Below are 22,086 nucleotides of genomic sequence, written 5' to 3'. Positions count from 1 at the left end.
TAAACCAATGTGTAATATACTTTGAATTGACTTCTGTGCCCAGTAGGTACCTTGTAAAACCAATGTCATTGTTATTGCTGCTAGCTTGATTCTTATCAGTTGGCATTCTACTTGCACCTCTCGCAGGGTCATGCAAGTGTTTTTCTTTTGGTAGGTAACTATGATCGCTATTTGTCTTTCGTTTTCTGTTACACCAGTAATGGCATGCCCTGCCTGACACAAACATTGCCATGTGATTTCAGAGGAATTGCTTCACTCCAGTGTTTACAGCCAGAACTGGATGCACCTGAAATGTAACATACATTACCAGTTTTGGCTGGTACTGTATTTTCGGAGGTTTCGTTTCCCAACCATGGCAACACTGACATCAATATTGCTTTTCAGCTTTTCTCCTAGCTTCTTTGTCTCTTCTGTTTACAGTATATAACTTTCAGTGGTAGAAAGTTATCTGATACACTATGTATTATTCTGGGAATATTTCTAAAAATTTGTAGTCTGTAAAGTGTGGCTGTTAACATATCCTCTTTATCTGGTGATGTAGACATTGCTTGATTGTAGAGCGACCTAACGCTTGATGTTTCATTATCAACAATAGCATCATTGTTTCATCATTGCTGATGAGTCTGATTTATTGGTCTTCAACACAGAACACTCCAGCCAGTTCAGTCACAGCACCCTGGTAACTATATAGATCACAGTGGGATTGGCCTTTGACCCCTCTCTTCTACTCAATGATTGTGCCTCCCTACTGCCGATCTGTCTTAATTGTCACTTGTAATCTCTATTGCTGATATAGACTTCAGTGCCTGTTTTAATGTCAGATCCAGTGTGCTATTAGTCGTTTGTTTTGAGATTGTTGTCTTTTATCTGAAAACAATTACAGAAAAACCGAGGCATGACACAATCATTTTACCATTGTTTTCAATAAATAATTCGCAATTTATTTTACAATTCCAAATTTCATCATTTATTTACACTATACTTATGGGACTTATTTTGGATGCGCAGAAACCCTCAAATGTCATGAAAGCTTGCCAACACATTAGTCGAAATAGAATGTTAAGACTTATTTTGAGTTATGTGTGCCCTCAACGCCAGTATGAAAAAAGCATTGCCAGGCTCTCAAGTTAAATTAATAAAGGTTGATTATATAAGTATTCTGTGTTCATAGTTACTGTACAGCAGTTGACTGTGAACAAATTCAAATGGACATTGAATGTTAGGAGTACAACAAGCAAATTAATTTGATAAAACAAAATAGTGTTTGTGTTTGTTCTGTACAAATAAAACAGGTACTGTAAACTGCATTATCAATGCTTTACAAATCATCTATACAGTTTGTCTGCTATAATGTGTCTTTATACATTAGAAACAATTTCCTTTCACGTTTGATACAACCATCAGAACAGATTATCATAATGGATTTCCCACATAACAGTAAACCAGTTTCCACATTGAAACTCATTGATATGTTCAATTCTCAATTGAACTGTTTCACCAATCATTACATATGTAACATCTCTCTGTTTTCATTATACAGTACTGTACGTCAAGGCAACAGTTCAAGTGAACTATTACCCCTTTTTCTCCTTAAACTTACTGTATTGTAAATGTGTCTTTTTTAACATGCTTGAATATTAAATTGTGGGTCTATACTACAAAATGATTTGTTTCATGATACCCCTTGCTACAACATGCACATCTGATTTGTGTGTGCGCTTGTGTTAGTGTGTCAGACGTGGTGTGGTCCAAGGTGGAGTACAGAGAAAGCCCGGCGGTGTTTACGCAGCAGCAGTCGTATCTTCTCGTCGTCTGAGTCGGGGTCCAGAGGCTTGTTGTACTCCTCATCCTCCACCTCGTTCTCCGAAATCTCCCCTCCATGCTCACCCTGTGTGGCCTGGGTGGAGCTYGGCTCTGAGGCACTCTTCTTCCTCCACTTGGTGCGTCGGTTCTGGAACCACACCTGATGAAATCATTTATTTACTTAGTGGGATTTCTTATTTTAACCAGCTTACATTACATTATACAATATTGTAATACTTTTTACAACTTGAATTAAGATGAAGTGTATAATTGTTAGTGCTTGCATGTAGATCTGTTTTACCTTGACTTGTGACTCTGTCATGCCCAGGGAGTAGGCCAGTCTAGCTCTCTCTGGCCCGGCCAAGTACTTGGTCTGCTCAAAGGTTTTCTCCAGGGCAAATATCTGATGTCCACTGAATGTAGGTCTGGTGTGCTTCTTCCTGCCTGACATATCTCCTAGATGCCCACTGTCTGGAAATAAAGTATATATTACAGTTAAGTWTTTWTTTTTTWATTTAGTCATTTGGGGACTTCATATTAATAGTGAAGTAAATAATGATGACCTGGTCAATTACATAGATATGAATCTCCTAACTGTAAAATGTTAGTCAAATATTCTTATATTGGAGGAATCAAAATGAATAAACAAAACATAGGACATATATACAACCAATTGTTCTGTATTTTTAGGATGGTTGTTTTAAAGATTATCAGATATAATAGTAGAAAGAATACATTTCTCAATACCTCATTTTTTTCACATATATATATGATATTTTAAAAGCAATCTTGAAAGGTTTTATGTGACTTGCACAGCATTATACTTGGATATAGCATGTAATCAGGTTCCAAATATTTGTATGTATGTCAAGTGGATGAATCAGTTTTTAAACAATGACACATAAAATAACATTATAGATTACAATATCTAATATTGAGTATTTCAAAGACAACAGTACACTCTATCAACAATATATTTACACCTTTAACTAACAGAACCTTGAATTAAAAACTTGAATGAGATAAATTAAGTTATTAAAATGTTTTAACTAAGATYTTTTTGAATTAAACAGCAATTACAGAGTAATTTACACAATTACATTTATTAATTAGTTTGAGCTTGTAGAAWAACATGATAATAATCTAGCTAATAYTACAGTTCTCTGAATATCATGGATGATTGATAAGAGCCAATGTCCTGCCTCAGGCAGTTGGTTAGTGAGTGGTGTGATGTTAAGCTGATTACAGTGTGGAGTTAGACTCACTGTCTGTGCACTGCTGCCTCCCTCCTCTCCACTCGCACCCGCTCTCTGCCCAGCAACTGCCACTGCGACCCTTCATGGGGCACTCAGTGCCAGGCTTGGTGAAGCTGCCCAGGGAGGGGTTATAGTCTGCACAGCTGTAGTAGACCCCTGGGTCCACAGTGCCAAAGCCCCCCATGGTGGGGTATCCAGAGAGCAGGGTGGTGGTGCCTGTAGCACCCATCATGGAACGGCTGAGAATGTTGCTAATGCCTTGGGCTGTGCCCGCTGCCTGCAGCTGGCTGTTCAGGCCTGGGTTGAGCTTGCAGAAGGAGTTGGGCACTGAGAACTGACACACAGGTGTCTTTAAGTCCGAGGAGAATTGGTTCAGGCTGTTGTTAAACAGGAAAGACCCCGGTATGTTGGGATCCATGGGAAGTGGTCCCGCCTCCAGATTTCACCAACTCACCTAACAAGGTCCAGTCATGAAAAGACCCAGTGTGGCCCACAAAGGTTCAAGTTCACCTCTCTCACCAAGCTGGATGAATACAGGTTTGTTGATTGTGTTCTTATTTCTTAATCCAGTCTTTTGATGTTCAAATGATGACCTATGATGCAAATGCCAATGTCCCCTAACTGAGGACCAGATTACTCCAGGTCACTGGTATCTGCAGAGGTGTCTCTCTAGCTGGCTATGACAGCAGAGGGCAGGTACCAGCATAAAACCTCTTCACTCTCTTCCTTCACCTGTTTTGTGCCATTGCACTSTACGTGGTAATTCCAAAATTAGCATCAGGTGTTGTGGCACCTGAGAAAGAGTGTTCACAGTTGCTCCTCAAGACAAATATCTCCTCCCTGCTCTCTCCTCGGGGGTCATAAATAAGCAGTATCTTGAAGTGGAGTGGCACCTTGATAAAGATAGGCCACATTAGAATCCTGCTTAGGATTGGTCAGGGTCTCACAGCTCTCATGTCTTTCTATTGGCTCCCTGGTCAAAGCCAACTATTGGAAAACAGCAGATTAATAGTGTTTTGAAAAGGTGGAGTGGGAACAAGTTGCTTTTTGATGGCCTGACATGGCTGGCCCTCTGTGGTGCTGAGGAAGAAGTAGCTTCGGCACACAGATTTATATTTCCTCTGTTTTAGTCCATTGCATGTGTTGTGATGTTGTGTTGCTGCCATGTTGTGTTGTCATGTTGTGTTGCTGTCAAGTTGTGTTGTCATGTTGTGTTGCTACCATGTTGGGTTGTTATGTTGTGTTGCTGCCATGTTGTGTTGTTTTAGGTCTCTCTTTGTGTAGTGTTGTGGTGTCTCTTGTCTTGATGTATGTTTTGTCCTCCATTTGCCGTCATTGTAAATAATAATTTGTTCTTAATTGACTTGAATAGTTAAATAAAGGTTCAATTAAAAAGAAAGTAAAACAACTAGCTTTTTCATAAGATATTTTGAATAGTGGTTATTCTTATAAAGCTGGATTTCTCTTTTGATGGAAGTTTGGTTATTATGTRGTTGCATTCTGTGACTATTCTCTGTCCATTTTAGGCATCATCTCTAATGGAGTCATTGTTCTGTATCTATTCATACTCATTCCATTAATAGATAAAAATCCATTTGTATTTCCCACATCTTTATTCAAATGTATTTAATACTCTATGGAAATATAAATGTAAACAGTGAATTGATTAAAAAAATATATTTGAGTTATTATTTAGGATAAAAAAACAAATTAAAATCGTCACGGCATGTAYAAGGGTATATTTATTACAAAATGTAAACTCACAAATTATTAGAGAATAATAAGAATTATTATTATTAACTAGTCTATTTGTAATATGCACACATATTGCTCTGATTTCTATAATTGTGTCTATATGTGCACATTTAGCAGAAGTCAAATTCATAACACTGGTATTGTTTGCTCTTGCCAGGACAGATTGATAGCAGTCTACGGGAAATGCCAAGAGCGTTGCATAATCTTGTGTAATCCTGACCTGGAGTTTTCCTGAGACAATTTAGTGGGGGGAGGGGAGATCTAACATGTGACTATTAGCTCACTTTTCTCCTTACTTTTTTCTGGTTACTATCGATATGTCCAGTAACTTTCCAAAAGTGGTGACATGATTTTGGAATGTAAATTGGGATGGTCTGTATCCTGTCACATGATGCTGAACCTGCTGATGCCGCAACCTCCAACAGAGGGCAGCCAAATTCACCTTTTTTTCCCTGGCCAATTTGAGCAGTGGGTGACCAGCAGRTTGATTTGTAACCACAAATGGTTGACATGCCTTGTTCTGAATGACCAGCCTGGTCTCATAGACTAGAGGTAACGTAGTAAACATAAACCCGGGACACTCAAATTAGTATGATATGTTATGTTTGGTATGGCTACATAAGACAGAAAGTTGGTGGTTGGTTGGGGTCTAGCAGCCCAAGGTTGCAGGTTGAATCTCACCATGAACAACTTTAGCATTTTAGCTAATTAGCAACCTCACAATTACTTACTACTTTTTAGCTACTTTGCAACAACTTTGCATTTTAGAAAAACCCTTCCCCTAACCTTAACCTAACCCTAACCCCTAGCCTAGCTAACGTTAGCCATCTAGCTAACGTTAGCCACAACAAATTGGAATTCCTAAAATATCATACGTATTGCAAATTAGTAACATGTTGTATGAATTGCAAATCATAAGATAACATACGAATTGCAATTCATAACATATCATATGAAATGGATGATGGACATCCACAAATTAATACATAACATGCTAAACGTAACAGTTTACAATTGGCTCATTCATCCCCCTCCTCTCCCCTGTAACTATTCCCCAGGTCGTTGCTGCAAATGAGAACGTGTTCTCAGTCAACTTACCTGGTAAAATAACGGTAAAATAAAAAATAAAAAAATAAAAAAATAAAAATATCCTACTAAATGGAGGGAGACAGATTTAGATTTACTATGTTACATCTACCGTTGAGTCCAGGTTGGAATGACATAGGCTTTTTGAGTTACCATTGCACATTTTCAAGATAATTTCAAAAACAACAGTTTGAAAGGAGGTAGAGTTGAGAGGGAAGTGATGCCATTAGCCTATTTTGCAATGAGGTCAACTCACTGCCACCATGTCAAGTCCCCTGTGAGATACCTCACCCTGGCCCTGGCCCAATAGAGACTACTTTATCATATTACCGTCTCACTGAATCAATCATGGATGTTTGAGCTGATGCAACGGTTCAAATGTAGAATTTCCACAGAGTTTTGTAGTTATTTTTTAGACATTTGAAATGGAAAACCCCAACTGATTCTCAGTAACTCACGAGGCAGGTYAGATTATATATACTTTTTAGGTGGCTACTTCTTTTGTTACTGTTATAAATGATCCTCTCCCCATGAAAAAAAGATGTGGTGCATATAGCGATGGTTAGAAAGTGGAACCTACAATTCTTSGATTAAAAAAAGATTGAAAGAAAAGTTTTATACACAACTTAACTTTTCACAGGAGCTGAACAAAGAAATGATCCAATATGGATAAACAAAACCCCAGAAGAAGACAACATTCTTTACCTGTCACCTATATAATTGTATTGCTCTGTTAATGGAAATTCCAACTCCTGATCATCTCTTCTCCCCTACAGTATGTGAACCATGTACTGTATGTGGAATATTGTCCAGGCATACAACATTCTGTTGTTTGCGTTGTAGGCTGTAGCTACCTGCTTTACATGTGTAGTCATTGGACATGGGGGAATTCCTTATTGCTGAAAGAATAATGTAATTTCTGGTTTAGCAGTAATTATCTTCACATTATATATACCTACTTAAAGAACCTGGTTTATTCATAACTTGAATAATGTAAAATGACAGTGAAACCACTTGGGCGTGATACCTCTGGTTGATTTCCCACAGTTTAGTTGTATCATGCTTTAAAAATATAAAATGTTACTGTTTTCAAAGATCTCAAAGTGTTGGATAAAACAGAAAATGGTGTTAGATAAAGCAAATGAAAACATGGTCTCTTCTGTTAGAATGTAGGTACTTTTCCAGAGTACGGTCCTGCCCCTTAGCCCTCCCCTTTCCTTTCCTTGTGATGAGTAATCTTGTGTGTATAAACTACAGGCACGTGGGCAGACAGAGGAGTATAAAGCCTGTGAACACACCCACCACCTCAGAACTACTCAACCTACTGTAGGTGTACTATGTGGCTATGCATTACATTACAGAGGATACGAAGAGCAACATGTATAAGATGATCAGCAGAAGCCTTGGTAAGGATCGTCTCTTCATTGATGAATGATGACAACTGTGTTGTAATTGTAATAGGTGGGAAGTCTACTTCTAGTATATTTTCAGAGATGTAGACCAACCACTTATATTATAATGGTCTTATGTAAAGTGAATCTTTATATCTACAAACATTACAATATTTTTCCTTCAATGTATCATGCACATTTACGTCAAGGGATTCTGGTAGGCACAGATAACAGTAAAGCTTGTCATTCACAACACTGACATACTATACATGGCAGTTACCCATGCATATGGTAGATCCTAGAGGAAGACCCATCTGWCATTTACGATATACAATTGAATAAGAGATTTTCTGGCAACCAGCCATATAATCTGTTTTATTTTTTAAAATTGTTATTATGGCTTGACTAGGAATTAGATTTACTAGTGACAAGAACTCTGCTATCCAGAGGCTTCTCTGGTCCAGGGTGAGAGGGGGCTAAATTATTATTCATGTGAATGAAAGATTTAATTTGAAACACAAGTTTAGAACAGGTTAATGGGGAGATACAATTTAATGTAAGGCAAATCAGATAATTGTTTAGGGCACTGTAAACAGGAATGTGATGTAAACAAGACTCTTCCTTAATATTTATCTATCAACATAGTGTAACTGCCTTTCTTGCTGGCAGTGTTAATGCAAAACTAAAATAATAATAACACTAATATAATCTCATCTCCTCTTTTGCAAGTAACATTCAGTATTTGTATTGATCAGTGAATGAGAATTGCTGTCATTTAAGATTATTTGACAAAAGCCTTTCCTATACCGATGCAATCTACTTTGTTGGCTTGCATAGAATCAATTCCATAAAGCAGTAAAGCAGTTTCATTCTCAGTCACATTCAGATATTCATTTCTATGTTGTTTTTATCATTTTAATCATTATGTCTGTCAACAACAGCTATCTATTTCATCTCTGACTGAGGTACTGTAGCATTCAAATGATTAGCCCTACTTCCCCTTTTCAAATCTTCTTTAGAGCTTGAGCCAGCACATGTTTGTGGACCTCGCTGCCTGGGCCCCTTGACTTTCCATAGGGAGGCGGTGGGGGCTTTGGTGAGCCTGAGCCAGGGGGCTAGACGGGCAGACAGGACTGGGGACACCTTCAGACATGGCCTGGTGTTCAGCAGCCGCCCGATACGGCCCCAGGAGAGGGTGCGTCTGCGAGTGGAACAGTGTGGGCTGAACTGGTGTGGAGCCATGCGTATAGGCTTCACCACTGTACCTCCAATTGCCAGAGCCTTGCCCTCCATGGCCATCCCAGACCTCACAGACATCCCTGGTCACTGGGCCGCTCCTGTGCCTGAGATGTGCTGCCTGGCAGGCTCAGAGCTGGAGTTCTGGGTCTCCTATGGCGGTACATTGTATTTCAGGAATGCCAACGGCCGACAACACAAACTGCTGGAGGGAGTAGACCTCAGCTGGCCCCTGTGGGCCATGTTTGACGTGTATGGGCAGACCTGTTCTGTGCTCTTACTGGGTAAGTTCAGAAATCAATGGAACATGTATGAATGAASAGTCTGTCTGTCCTTCTCTTTTGACCTATTAGTTTAACTTATTACTGCAGTTGGCTAAATCATTGTCACACAGAGTGATTCTTGGTAGTCGTAAACAAATCTACTTMAAAAAAAAGTATACACCTCACACACATGATTATGGGCTTAAAAAAGAAGACATGTACCATGTCAGTTATAGAGTTTAAAAGTTACATTTTGAGTTTGCATCCCAATATTATGCTATATATACACGTCAGAGAAGACTGAAATATAACAAAATTGTTTGGCATAGAAACACTGAATTTTCGTTAGGTTTTTAATAATAATCTTTATTAATTATGAAATTATGAAAAATATTAATAACATTCCACCCATGAGGCCAAAGAGGGCGCTTTTGGTCATTGACTGCAGGAAGGAACTACTGATGTCCAACTGTTAGTGACTAACCGCACATCTGGTTATCTCTTGTAGGTTCGGAGAAGAAATACTTTTTGTGTAATCGGAAATCCTGTCCTGCTCCTCAACGGCATTCCTCTTGTTCTGCTCATCAGAGACATGCCTCGCTCAATGTAGACACATATGTGAATGTGAAGCAAATTTGTCATGACAGGCATGAGAGATATCTTCTTCCATGTCCAGCCAATAAGCAGACATCAAGTAAGTGTCACGATACAACAAACTCTATCTTGTTTTAAAACTTTTAAATGAAAAATATCCTTCATTTGAATGTAATTACTTGATTTCTAATCTAGCTATTCTTAAAATAATAATGTTCCATACTATTTCAAACCAAACATTTTCCCAAGACTAACATTTTACACACATGTACTATTGTGTAGCTAAACATTTATAGAAACATCTAAGCCATGCTGGTTCAATGACATACTGTAGCTACAGTACATGTTAGCCTCACATACGAGTGAGCAACCTTTTGGACACCACACCACTAACCACCCTAACTTCAAAGCCATGCCGAGCCGAGTCCCACTTGACCTTACAGGTCATGTAACTGAGCATATCTGTTCTGATTGCAGACTGTGAGAGTGTAGAGGACTGCGCAGTGTGTATGAGCCAGAAGGCCTGTATCAGCCTGCGGTGTGGCCATCAGTGCCTGTGTCTCCAGTGTGCCACCAGAGTGATCCAAGAGTTTGGATCCTGCCCTCTGTGTCGCCAGAACATCAAGAACTAAACGCCCCAGGCACAGACCATCACATGACAAACTGATATGATGATATGATCAAATGCTGTTGAGGTACAACCACAATAAGGCTGAGAAGAGGAAGAAATGAAAATGCACAATCTACTGAAAAGATAATGAATGTAACCTGCTGCTATTGGCATAAATTGCACAAAAAGACTTGAATGTGTAAAGCTATATTTTCTTGTACATGTACTTTACTTGACTGTGATCTATTACTCTATAAGAGTGACTTCCTGTGCTGATAACTATTCTGTTTGATATATAACTGTTTTAGGACCATATATCAATCGCTGCCTTTTACCCATACTGTATTTTTATTGTCTACTTTTTGTATCTGTTATTTAAGACATGTTGTCTGTTGTAGAAATATATATGTGTTTTATATGTGTAATAAAATCCATGAACATAACTGCTACTCGGCCTAGTGTGGTCTGCTCACTTTGTGAAGTAATACTTATGCAGCTCATGTAACAGTATAACTTTATGGCGTCCCCTCGCCCCGACCCGGGCACAAACCTGGGACCCTCTGCACACATCAACAACAGTCACCCACGAAGCGTCGTTACCCATCGCTCCACAAAGGCCGCGGCCCTTGCAGAGCAAGGGGAAACACTACTTCTATGTTTCAGAGCAAGTGACGTAACTGATTGAAACGCTATTAGCGCGTACCCGGTAACTAGCTAGCCATTTCACATCCGTTACACTCACCATGTTACATATTTCTCATTATAAAATGTAATTACAAAGACATTTAATAACACAGAGTTACTGATTATCTGCATGTCAACATATTTTCTGTCTCTGTTTAGGGCCGTACGCTTTTGAATAGCCTAGTTCTAGTTCATGTCCACATCCAGGCTCAACCCTAACCATAACCCTAACACTAGCTTCATGTCCACACTCCAGCTCAACCCGAAACCTAATCATTATTTATTTACACATTATTTTCTTGGATCTTTAGTGTGTGTTCCTTTTATTTGCATGATACTTTATGAGGGAGGCTTCTACAGCACTTCATTTGCCTATATTAGCACTTACACTTTTCTTTTACCTTTAGTTTGTACCTGTTTTATTTGCATACTTTAAGATCTTTGAATGTGTTTTTTTTAATGTGTTTTCCAAATATATGGGAGGTTTTATTAGCATTTACTACCGTTCCATTAATGCAATTGATTTTTTCACATTAGCACATAACTTTATGAATTATAAGACTTGTTGATTTAGTCATATTTATGATCTGTTTCTTTAAACCTGCAATATGTAACTTCTTGGGCAACTGACCAAATTCACATTGACATATCTATATCATTCATTTCTTTCTCATTGAAAGCAAGTCTAAGAAGCGGTAGATCTGTTCTATGTTTCTATACTTCCCATTCTTTAGTTTCAGCTTCAAACAGCTAAAAATACAATATTTTTGGTTATGGAAAAAGTATTTCACAGCGGTTTAGATTGTACGATGACTCTCTACACGATACTTGATTGTTTTGTCACTTAAACCGAAATTAGTCAAACTATTATAGAATTTTAGCAACTAGGAAATGGCGGAGCGATTTCTGCATAGTGCATCTTTAAGGGTCTAGATATTTACAAATGTTGATTCTGTTGTGGTCTCTTCTCCCAGCAAAAAGGCCTTATATTGGACTTTATTTCCACAGCTCCTGAATGTGTACAATATGAGCTTCATGCATTTGGACCACCTGTGTCCATAGGATGCCATCTAGTGGGCCTTTGTAAACACTACAAAGAGCTCTTTATTGAGTCTGGTCGGAGTATGGAGCTTTCTGTAGGATCCCCACCCATGCACTCTTAACAGCTTGTAGAAATGTTCTTTTAACTAGAGGTTTATAAAATGAGTTGGTCAAGTCCCTATGTGCCCGTGCACCCTGTCCCCCTTGTGCATAACAGACCTCAGTCCCCTTATCTAACCCTAATTTCTACTTTAGGCAACATGTTAGAAATTATATTGGGTTAATATTTAATATGACCGCTAAGCAGTGTTAATGAAGAACAACAGTCATCATCCACCAGTGCACAATCATGAATGTTGATTTATTCCAACAAATGCCCACATGGCAGGAGACTTAAAATACAGGGAGGTGTTCAAGGTGAGTCAATGATTTGTCATTTTTAGAACAACATGATGTTAAATAGCTTACAAATTTCAATATGTGAGAACTTCTAAATTCAAGAGGTAGCTCACAAATCCATGAGTTTAACAATCGAACAAAGCCACAACCAGGGACGTGACTTGAGCCACATTGAAGCCAATGCCATAACCCACTAAATAACTCATATACCTTTTTTAAAGTATGGTTAGTGTGACTCGGGTGATGGTCATGTGCCATGATGATGAAAGTCTGGAACAGTGGGCTTTCTCTGATGAGGAGATGATGTGGAGAGAGGACAACAGAGAGGGATGTGACCTTTGGTTGTTGATCTCACAAGCTGTTAAATATTTATCTTGGATGGCGTTGGGTGCAGTCAAGACAGAGAGAGAGAGCCAGAGAAAGGAAGAATTCACCAGTCTGATAGGCCTGAGGAATATCTGAAGACTGAGTCAGACGCTGGGAAAGACAGAAGAACCAGCCAGCCACTCAACTGGGTTGACAGGAATACTAACAGAACTAAGGAAACTCTGTGGACAGACACAAGAGCAATAACTTAACAGAGGCATCATGCCCATAGGGGGCACAAGGGCACGTGCCACCTCAGATTTGTCCTGTTTAGAAAACGTTTTGATGTTGAATTAATTACTAAAATCCATTTTTAAGCCCATGATTTATCATCATTATTTATAAAAAGATCTGTCGGCTGTATTTTGCAGAGGGGCCACACCCACTGGACCAGGCAAAGAGTATCCCCATTCCCAGCAAACACAGCTGATTCAACTAATTGCATTCTAAATTGAAGATGATGATTAGTTGATTATTGTAGTTAGATGCAGGGGCGCAACTTTGGTTTTAGAAGTGGGATGGACTCATTATTATTATTTGTATTTTTTTATCCAGTCGGATAAACACTCCGAACAGCCTACCCAACCGCTTGGAGGCGGTATCACATTCCATTGATAAAACTGGGGGGGACTAAAATGCAATTTCAGAATGAGTGTGTGTGGGGGGGGGGGGGGCATGTCCAGTGAAAGTTGCGCCCCAGGTCAGTTGTGTTATCTGGGGCTGGGGTAAAAGTGTGACACCAATCAGGTCCCCTAGGACTGGAGTAGCCAATCCCTGCTCTACTGCACGCAGACACTGGTCATGTCCGAATACCCATACTTGCATCCTAAATAGTAGGCTGTTTGATAAGTTCAATAGTATGCAACATTTTGAAAATGGAGTATATTTTAAATGCCCAATGTCACTCTTTTCGGCTTTGACAAAAGCTGATCAATTAGATATGCGGATGCCCTACCGGAATCAACGAATGGGAAACAACGCAATTGTGCATGACGCATTCTCAGTATGCAAAAATAATAGGTGATTTTATATTTATTTAGTATGGTTCAAATGCCAGGATGTTATACTCATTTCTAGTAGAATTTGATGCACACTTTTCCACAATGCATTGTCTTGCGGCCGTGGCATCTGCATACTTTTTACTAAACAGTACGTGCTAAATATTATGTGACGATGAGTACATAGTATGCATTTTAAGTAGAGCCTGGTTCCTCTCTAGGTTTCTTCCTATGTTCCCTGCCTTTCTAGGGAGTTTTTCCAAGACACTGTGCTTCTTCATCTGCATTGCTTGCTGTTTGGGGTTTTAGGCTGAGTTTCTGTATAGCACTTTGTGACATCTGCTTATGTAAAAAGGGCTTTATAAATGCATTTGATTGAAGTACAATACCAGTCAAAAGTTTGGACACACCTACTCATGCAAGGGTTTTTCTTTATTTTTACTATTTTCTACATTGTAGAATAATAGTGAAAACATCAAACTATGAAATAACACATATGGAATCATGTAGTAACCAAAAAAGTGTTAAAAGAAATCAAAATATGTTTTATATTTGAGATGATGGTTGAGAGAATGCCAGGAGTGTGCAAAGCTGTCATCAATTCAAAGGGTGGCTATTTTGAAGATTCCATATGTATTATTTCATAGTTTTGATGTCTTCACTATTATTCTGCAATGTAGAAAATAGCAAAATAAAGAAAAACCTTTGAATGAGTATGTGTGTCCAAACTTTTGACTGGTACTGTATGTAGTACGCTAGTATGGTTTTTTTGAGTGGAGGTGCTCCATCAGTGGTGGAGGTGAGAAAGTGTCGAGTGACACACACAGCGTTTGATTTGATTTTAGCTGCCGGTGATGTGCAGGACTCGCAGGTGCTATGTGTGTAAATGAATTTGATCCAGGCTATTGAATAAATACATCTAAAATGTTTTGTTGTTCGTCTGTAATACTAGCCACCTAGAAATTTTACGAAGTTGGCTTTAGCTAGCCAGCGAGCTAGGTTCCCAATCTCCCAACCTCATAACTAGCTCCCAAGCCATTTCTGGCTATCAATCGAGTTAGAGTAGCTTGTCTAACTATTTTAGCTGCCATGCCTGCTGGCAAGGTTGCTAGACTTCAGAAAATACAAAAATCGCTTTAATTATTGGGTTATGATACTATATACCAGTGTGGCATTAATAAAAATGACAATTGAACAGGTAAAGAGATATGCTTAGACAACCTATCCAGAAAAATATGATTATATAATTTCCAGCAAACTAGGCATAATGATTATTGCTCTAGAATGCAGGACAAAGCTGCAAAAGCTGCACCCCCCAATGTTCTTTGTGCATTCTCTAAAATAATACACCCCTTACTGTGTACCTGAATGTGTTTATTTTTCTTCAGCATTATTGATACTCTAGAATTAAAAGCATTTACCAATGTGTCCATTGCAATCTACATATTACAGTAGTTTCCTCTGCCACACACTCATTTCCAAACTGGGTGGGCAAGTGAGGCTGCTTTTGCAACATGGGCATGGCTGCTTTTGGAGCAGACTGTGGAAACACTGATTCCTCTCCTCCAGCTGTGGGCATGTGTGTATGTGAGTGTGTGACTAAGTCTGTTAGCGTGAGCCCAGGTCTGGATTTTGAATTTGTGTATTTGTGTGGAGTGTAACCCTAGCCGTGTATGTATTGCTCTGTGTCAACCAACATTGTGACTCAAGGTTTATGAAAAAAAGGCTAGCTGGAGCTCATTTGAGCGGTTGGCTTTCGAGCCCTCCCCCACTATGTGCTTAATAATGATCGTTAAGGTTCTGACTCACTATATTCTGTACGTCAAGAACAGTATGGATGCTTCTCAGTCCAGGACTTTTATTTATCTTTGTCACCATCACACACACACATTTTGTTCTTCTATCCTCGTGGAGACCTAAAATTACTTTCCATTCAAAATACTATTCTCCCTAACCCCTAACCCTTCCCCTTACTATATCCCTAACCTTAACCCGTAACCCTAACCCAAACCCTAAACCTAACCCTAAACCTAACTACTAACCCCTTACCCTAATTCTAACCCCTTACCCTTAAGTTTAAAATAGCCTTTGTCCTCATGGGGACGTGGGAAAATGGTTTCCTTGTTTTACTATCACCACACACACACACACACACACACACACACACACACACACACACACACACACACACACACACACACACACACACACACACACACACACACACACACACACACACACACACCACACACACACACACACACACACACACACACACACACACACACTCTCTCTTCAGTTATTTAGAATGGACTTATGGTTCTATAAATGAAGAAAACAAACAAACAGAGAGACGGAGCTTTGTATACGGTCCGTTACAAAAGTTGAGCCACACAAATGTACGTAGCCACAGTATGTGTGAAAATGACGCTCCATCGTTGCGTTTGCATAGTTTAGCATGAAGAGTGTAGGGCCCATAAGATTGCAGGTCCACTGGGTGCCAGTTCAAGTAGCCTCTGTGCAGGCTACAGTGCCTCTCGTGTGAATTCTTTTGTGGAATATAATAAATTGACATATTTGTAGGGCTTAAATGTATTTTTTGATCTTGGAAATCCGATTTTTTAGATCAATTGTTTTATTATGTTCAAAGCAAGAAATAGGCAGAATAAATTATTAGTGGCCTCAGTCGGCATGGGTTCGAATCCGACCCACTGTCCCTTTGACTCCCCCTCCCTCTCCTCCTATCTTCCTCTTCTTTCCACCACTGTTCTATCTCTTCAACAAAAGGAGTGGGACTGTCACCACTCCTTAGAAAATACCCTTAAGAAAGAATAAATCATTGGACAAATAACAATTACATTAATTGTGAGGGCACATCCAACATAAAACATGATTATAAATAGTACAAGGTAAGCTAAATTGATTCATAGAACATGCACAGACCTAGCAATCATCAATAGATGCTATGCTAACTGAATCCTCCATTGAAAGAGAAAACAAACAAAAAAATAGAAAATAAACTCTACGGTATATGCTGAGATTCAGGTTGGAGATTTTGAGGTGAAAATTAAAAACTCCAGAGGACTTTTAAGCCTCGATTACATTGCAAGTTTTCTCTTMGAGTTCCACCAACGGATCTTGAATTTGTTTAATTCATTTAGATCGCCAATACCAGTCAAATGTTTGGACACTGTGTCACGATCGTCAATGGGAGAGAGAGAGGACCAAGGCGCAGCGTGTGGAAAATACATCTTCTCTTTATTAGAAGAAGGACAACGAAACAAAACAACAAAACAGCGAACGTGAAGCTATCAAAGACTAAGTGCAAACATGCAACATAGACACAGACAATTACCCACAAAAACCCAATGCCTATGACTGCCTTAAATATGGCTCTCAATCGAGACAACTACACTAGACACTACAAAAAAACACATACATTCCCCATGTCACACCCTGACCTAACTAAAAAACATAAAGAAAACAAAGAATACTAAGGCCAGTGCGTGACAGTACCCCCCCCCAAAGGGTGCGGACTCCGACCGCACAAACTGACATAGAAAGGGGAGGGTCCGGGGTGGGCCCCATCATGGCGGCGGCTCGGTGCGGGACGTGGCCCCCACTCCACCATTGTCAATACCCGCTTTGTAGCCTCCTCCAAATGGCCACCCTCCAAATTAACCCCACTGGATTAGGGGGCAGCACCGGACTGAGGGGCAACACCGGAATGAGGGCAGCTCGGACTGAGGGCGGCAGCTCCGGACTGAGGGACGGCAGCTCCGGACTGAGGACGGCAGCTCCGGACTGAGGGACGGCAGCTCCGACTGAGGGACGGCAGCTCCGGACTGGCTGACGGCTCTGGCTGGTCATGGCTCTGCTTTCGCTGCCTCCAGCTCAGCTTTGGGGCGGCGATATTCTCCTGGTTGAGCCAAGGTCCCTTACCATCCAATTCGTCCTCCCATGTCCAGAAATCCTGTGTAGGTGGGTCCTTTGCCGCTTGACACGCCGCTTGATCCGATTCTGGTGGGTAATTCTGTCACATTCGTTAATGGGAGAGAGAGAGGACCAAGGCGCAGCGTGTGGAAAATACATCTTCTCTTTATTAGAAGAAGGACACGAAACAAAACAACAAACAGACGAACGTGAAGCTATCAAAGACTAAGTGCAAACATGCAACATAGACACAGACAATTACCCACAAAACCCCAATGCTATGACTGCCTTAAATATGGCTCTCAATCAGAGACAACTACACTAGACACTACAAAAAACACATACATTCCCCATGTCACACCCTGACCTAACTAAAAAACATAAAGAAAACAAAGAATACTAAGGCCAGGGCGTGACACACTGTAACGATCGTTGTTGGAAGGATTGGACCAAGGTGCAGCGTGGAAGGCGTTCATCATGTTTATTAATGTGAATCAGTAACAAAACAATAAAGAGTAACAAAACGAACATGCAGCTTTGTAGTGCAAAAAAGGCTACAATACAAAAACAAGATCCCACAACCACAGTGGGGAAAAGGCTGCCTAAATATGATCCCCAATCAGAGACAACGATAGACAGCTGCCTCTGATTGGGAACCATACCAGGCTAACATAGAAATACAAAAACTAGAGTACCCACCCTAGTCACACCCTGACCTAACCAAAATAGAGAATAAAAAGGCTCTCTAAGGTCAGGGCGTGACAGACACCTGTTCATTCCATTATTTTTCTTTATTTTTACTATTTTCTACATTGTAGAAGACATCAAAACTATAGAATAACACATATGGAATCATGTAGTAACCAAAACAGTGTTAAAGAAATCAAAATATATTTTAGATTTGAGATTCTTCAAAGTAGCCACCCTTTGCCTTCATGACAGATTTTCACACTCTTGGCATTCTCTCAACCAACTTCATGAGGTAGTCACCTGGAAGGTATTTCAATTAACAGGCGTGTCTTGTTAAAGGTTAATTTGTGGAATTTATTTCGTTCTTAATGAGTTTGAGCCAATCAGTTGTGTTGTGACAAGGTAGGCGTAGCAGTGAAGACGTTGTTTGTCGTTCTCCTGTGTAKATTTTTGKTTTTTTTGTCTATATTTAAATCTCTTTTTCTATTTTTAAATTAAATATACCTTCTGGCAACCAGCCTCACCCAATGTGATATGGATCTGCTATTTTTAGACCTTATAGCCAGAACCTCCATCAGCAGCTAGCCATCAGAAGCTAACCAGCTACTAGCTATTTAGTCATTATTAGCCACTGCTAGCGGCCTTTACCTGTAACACAAACACCATCCGCTTTTAGCCTGTTTTTTCTCCACTACAACAACGGATTCCTGCCGTAAGCCCTGGACCATTACTCCTGTTCATCACAGCTAGCTAGCTGCTACCGAGTGGCCCAGCCCCGAAGCTAGCTTTGAGCCAGGCCCATCTCCCGGCCTGCTCAGCGGACCCTATGATCACTCGGCTACACAGCWGACGCCTCCCYGACTCTTCACTAYCACGACTAGAATCCACAACATCACAGGATTCTTGCCGTAAGATCTGGACKTTTGCAGCGGCTCATCGCAGCTAGCTAGCGGCTACCGAATGGCTATAATGGCTAACGCCCTTGTCCCGAAGCTAGCACCAGATGCTTCCAGCCAGGCGCATCTCCCGGCTAGCAAAATTACTCCAGCTACAATACCTCTTTTGCTAACTGTCCTAGACCCTTTGTCGACACAGAGCCCCGCCGATCCATCACAACTGGTCTGCCAATGTAATTCCATCCGTTGTGCCCTCAACCGGCCTTTGCCGGACATCGGTGAAGARGCTTCTACTAGCCCCGGCCTGTAACTTTTTTTTTTGAACGCTGTGTCTCCGCTTGCTAGCGTAGTATCGACTACCTAGCGGCTTCCCTGTTTCATCTATTGCTGTTCACTGGACCCTATGATCACTTGGCTAAATAGCTGATGCCTGCTGGATTGTTCATTGTACTCCATTTTTAAATGTTGTTTATCTGTCAGCCCCAGCCTCGAACTCAGGCTCTGTGTGTAGTTAACCGACCCTCTCTGCCCATTCATCGCCATTTTACCTGTTGTTGTCTAAGCTGATTAGCTGTTGTTGTCTTACCCGTTGTTGTCTTAGCTAGCTCTCCCAATCAACACCTGTGATTGCTTTATGCCTCACTTTATGTCTCTCTCTAATGTCAATATGCCTTGTATACTGTTGTTTAGGATAGTTATCATTGTTTTAGTTTACTYTGGAGCCCCTAGTCCCACTCATCATGCCTCAGATACCTCTTTTGTCCCACCTCCCACACATGCGGTGACCTCACCCAGCATAACTAGTGTGACCAGAGATGCAACCTCTCTTATTGTCACTCAATGCCTAGGTTTATCTCCACTGTACCCGCACCCTACCATACCCCTGTCTGTAGATTATGCCCTGAATCTATCCTACCACACCCAGAAATCTGCTCCTTTTATTCTCTGTCCCCAARGCACTAGACGACCAGTTTTGATAGCCTTCAGCCGTACCCTCATCCTACTCCTCCTCTGTTCCCCGGGTGATGTAGAGGTTAACCCAGGCCCTGTGTGTCCCCAGGCACTCTCATTTGTTGACTTGTGTAACCGTAAAAGCCTTGGTTTCATGCATGTTAACATCAGAAGCCTCCTCCCTACGTTTGTTTTACTCACTGCTTTAGCACACTCCGCCAACCCTGATGTCCTTGKCSTGTCTGAATCCTGGCTTAGGAATGCCACCAAAAATTCTGAGATTTCCATCCCCAACTACAAAATGTTCTGTCGAGATAGAACTGCCAAAGGGGGWGGTGTTGCAATCTACTGTAGAGATAGCCTGCAAAGTTCTGTCATACTTTCCAGGTCTATGCCCAAACAGTTCGAGCTTCTAATTTTAAAAATTAATCTCTCCAGAAATAAGTCTCTCACTGTTGTCGCCTGTTATAGAACCCCCTCAGCTCCCAGCTGTGCCCTGGACACCATATGTGAACTGATTGCCCCCATCTATCTTCAGAGTTCGTTCTGTTAGGTGACCTAAACTGTGATATGCTTAACACCCCGGCAGTCCTACAATCTAAGCTGATGCCCTCAATCTCACACAAATTATCAATGAACCCACCAGGTACAACCCTAAATCCGTAAACATGAGCACCCTCATAGATATTATCCTGACCAACTTGCCCTCCAAATACACCTTTGCTGTTTTCAATCAGGTTCTCAGCGATCACTGCCTCATTGCCTGCATCCGCTATGGGTCCGCAGTCAAASGACCACCCCTCATCACTGTCAAACGCTCCCTAAAACACTTCTGCGAGCAGGCCGTTCTAATCGACCTGGCCCGGGTATCCTGGAAGGATATTGCCCTCATCCCGTCAGTCGAGGATGCCTGGTCGTTCTTTAATAGTGTTTTCCTCACCATCTTAAATAAGCATGCCCCTTTCAAAAAATTTAGAACTAAGAACAGATTTAGCCCTTGGTTCACTCCAGACCTGACTGCCCTCGACCAGCACAAAAACATCCTGTGGCGGACTGCACTAGCATTGAATAGTCCCTGCGATATGCAACTTTTCAGGAAAGTCAGGAACCAATACACGCGGTCAGTTAGGAAAGCAAAGGCTAGCTTTTTCAAACAGAAATTTGCATCCTGTAGCTCTAACTCCAAAAAGTTTTGGGACACTGTAAAGTCCATGGAGAATAAGAGCACCTCCTCCCAGCTGCCCACTGCACTGAGGCTAGGAACACTGTCACCACCGATAAATCCACGATAATCGAGAATTTCAATAAGCATTTCTCTACGGCTGGCCTTGCTTTCCTCCTGGCTACCTCAACCCCGGCCAACTGCTCTGCATCCCCTGCAGCTACTTGCCCAAGCCTCCCCAGCTTCTCCTTCGCCCAAATCCAGATAGCAGATGTTCTGAAAGAGCTGCAAAACCTGGACCCGTACAAATCAGCTGGGCTAGACAATCTGGACCCTCTCTTTCTAAAATTATCCACCGCCATTGTTGCAACCCCTATTACCAGTCTGTTCAAACTCTCTTTCGTATCGTCCGAGATTCCTAAAGATTGGAAAGCTGCCACGGTCATCCCCCTCTTCAAAGGGGGTGACACTCTAGACCCAAACTGTTACAGACCTATATCCATCCTGCCCTGCCTTTRTAAAGTCTTCGAGAGCCAAGTTAATAAACAGATCACTGACCATTTCGAATCCCACCGTACCTTCTCAGCTGTGCAATCCGGTTTCCGAGCTGGTCACGGGTGCACCTCAGCCACGCTCAAGGTACTAAACGATATCATAACCGCCATCGATAAAAGACAGTACTGTGCAGCCATCTTCATCGACCTGGCCAAGGCTTTTGACTCTGTCAATCACCGTATTCTTATCGGCAAACTCAACAGCCTTGGTTTCTCAAATGACTGCCTCGCCTGGTTCACCAACTACTTCTCAGACAGAGTTCAGTTTGCCAAATCGGAGGGGCTGTTGTCCGGACCTCTGGCAGTCTCTATGGGGGTACCACAGGGTTCAATTCTCGGGCCGACTCTTTTCTCTGTATATATCAACGATGTCGCTCTTGCTGCGGGTGATTCCTTGAACCACCTCTATGCAGACGAC

The 22,086-nt window shown here is 41.1% G+C and overlaps 2 protein-coding genes across 2 annotated transcripts; one reads left to right on the top strand and one right to left on the bottom strand.

The window, feature by feature from the left end:
- Positions 1-1,166: 1,166 nt before the first annotated feature.
- LOC111974054 (homeobox protein Nkx-6.3-like) lies at positions 1,167-3,907 on the bottom strand. The gene is made up of 3 exons (XM_024001565.2): positions 3,069-3,907; positions 2,105-2,274; positions 1,167-1,963 (listed from the first exon to the last, which is right to left on the bottom strand). Exons 1-3 carry the CDS (start codon positions 3,475-3,477, stop codon positions 1,733-1,735), a joined length of 810 nt encoding a protein of 269 aa, XP_023857333.1. The 5' UTR covers positions 3,478-3,907; the 3' UTR covers positions 1,167-1,732.
- A 3,307-nt stretch (positions 3,908-7,214) lies between these two features.
- LOC111974053 (E3 ubiquitin-protein ligase NEURL3) lies at positions 7,215-10,443 on the top strand. Its single transcript, XM_024001563.2, has 4 exons — positions 7,215-7,306; positions 8,311-8,811; positions 9,299-9,484; positions 9,862-10,443. The coding sequence occupies exons 1-4, from the start codon at positions 7,246-7,248 to the stop codon at positions 10,014-10,016; spliced, it is 903 nt and encodes a 300-aa protein (XP_023857331.1). The 5' UTR covers positions 7,215-7,245; the 3' UTR covers positions 10,017-10,443.
- The last annotated feature ends 11,643 nt before the right edge of the window (positions 10,444-22,086 follow it).

The sequence above is a fragment of the Salvelinus sp. IW2-2015 genome, linkage group LG15 (genome assembly GCF_002910315.2).
Source record: "Salvelinus sp. IW2-2015 linkage group LG15, ASM291031v2, whole genome shotgun sequence".
Lineage (NCBI taxonomy): Eukaryota > Metazoa > Chordata > Actinopteri > Salmoniformes > Salmonidae > Salvelinus > Salvelinus sp. IW2-2015.
This window is presented reverse-complemented; position numbering and strand designations above follow the sequence as displayed.

Coding starts and splice junctions, on each gene's coding strand:
- LOC111974053 (XM_024001563.2), top strand. CDS start 7,246: ATGCATTACATTACAGAGGATACGAAGAGCAACATGTATAAGATGATC. Junction 8,812..9,298: donor CTGTTCTGTGCTCTTACTGG/GTAAGTTCAGAA, acceptor TATCTCTTGTAG/GTTCGGAGAAGAAATACTTT. Junction 9,485..9,861: donor AGCCAATAAGCAGACATCAA/GTAAGTGTCACG, acceptor TTCTGATTGCAG/ACTGTGAGAGTGTAGAGGAC.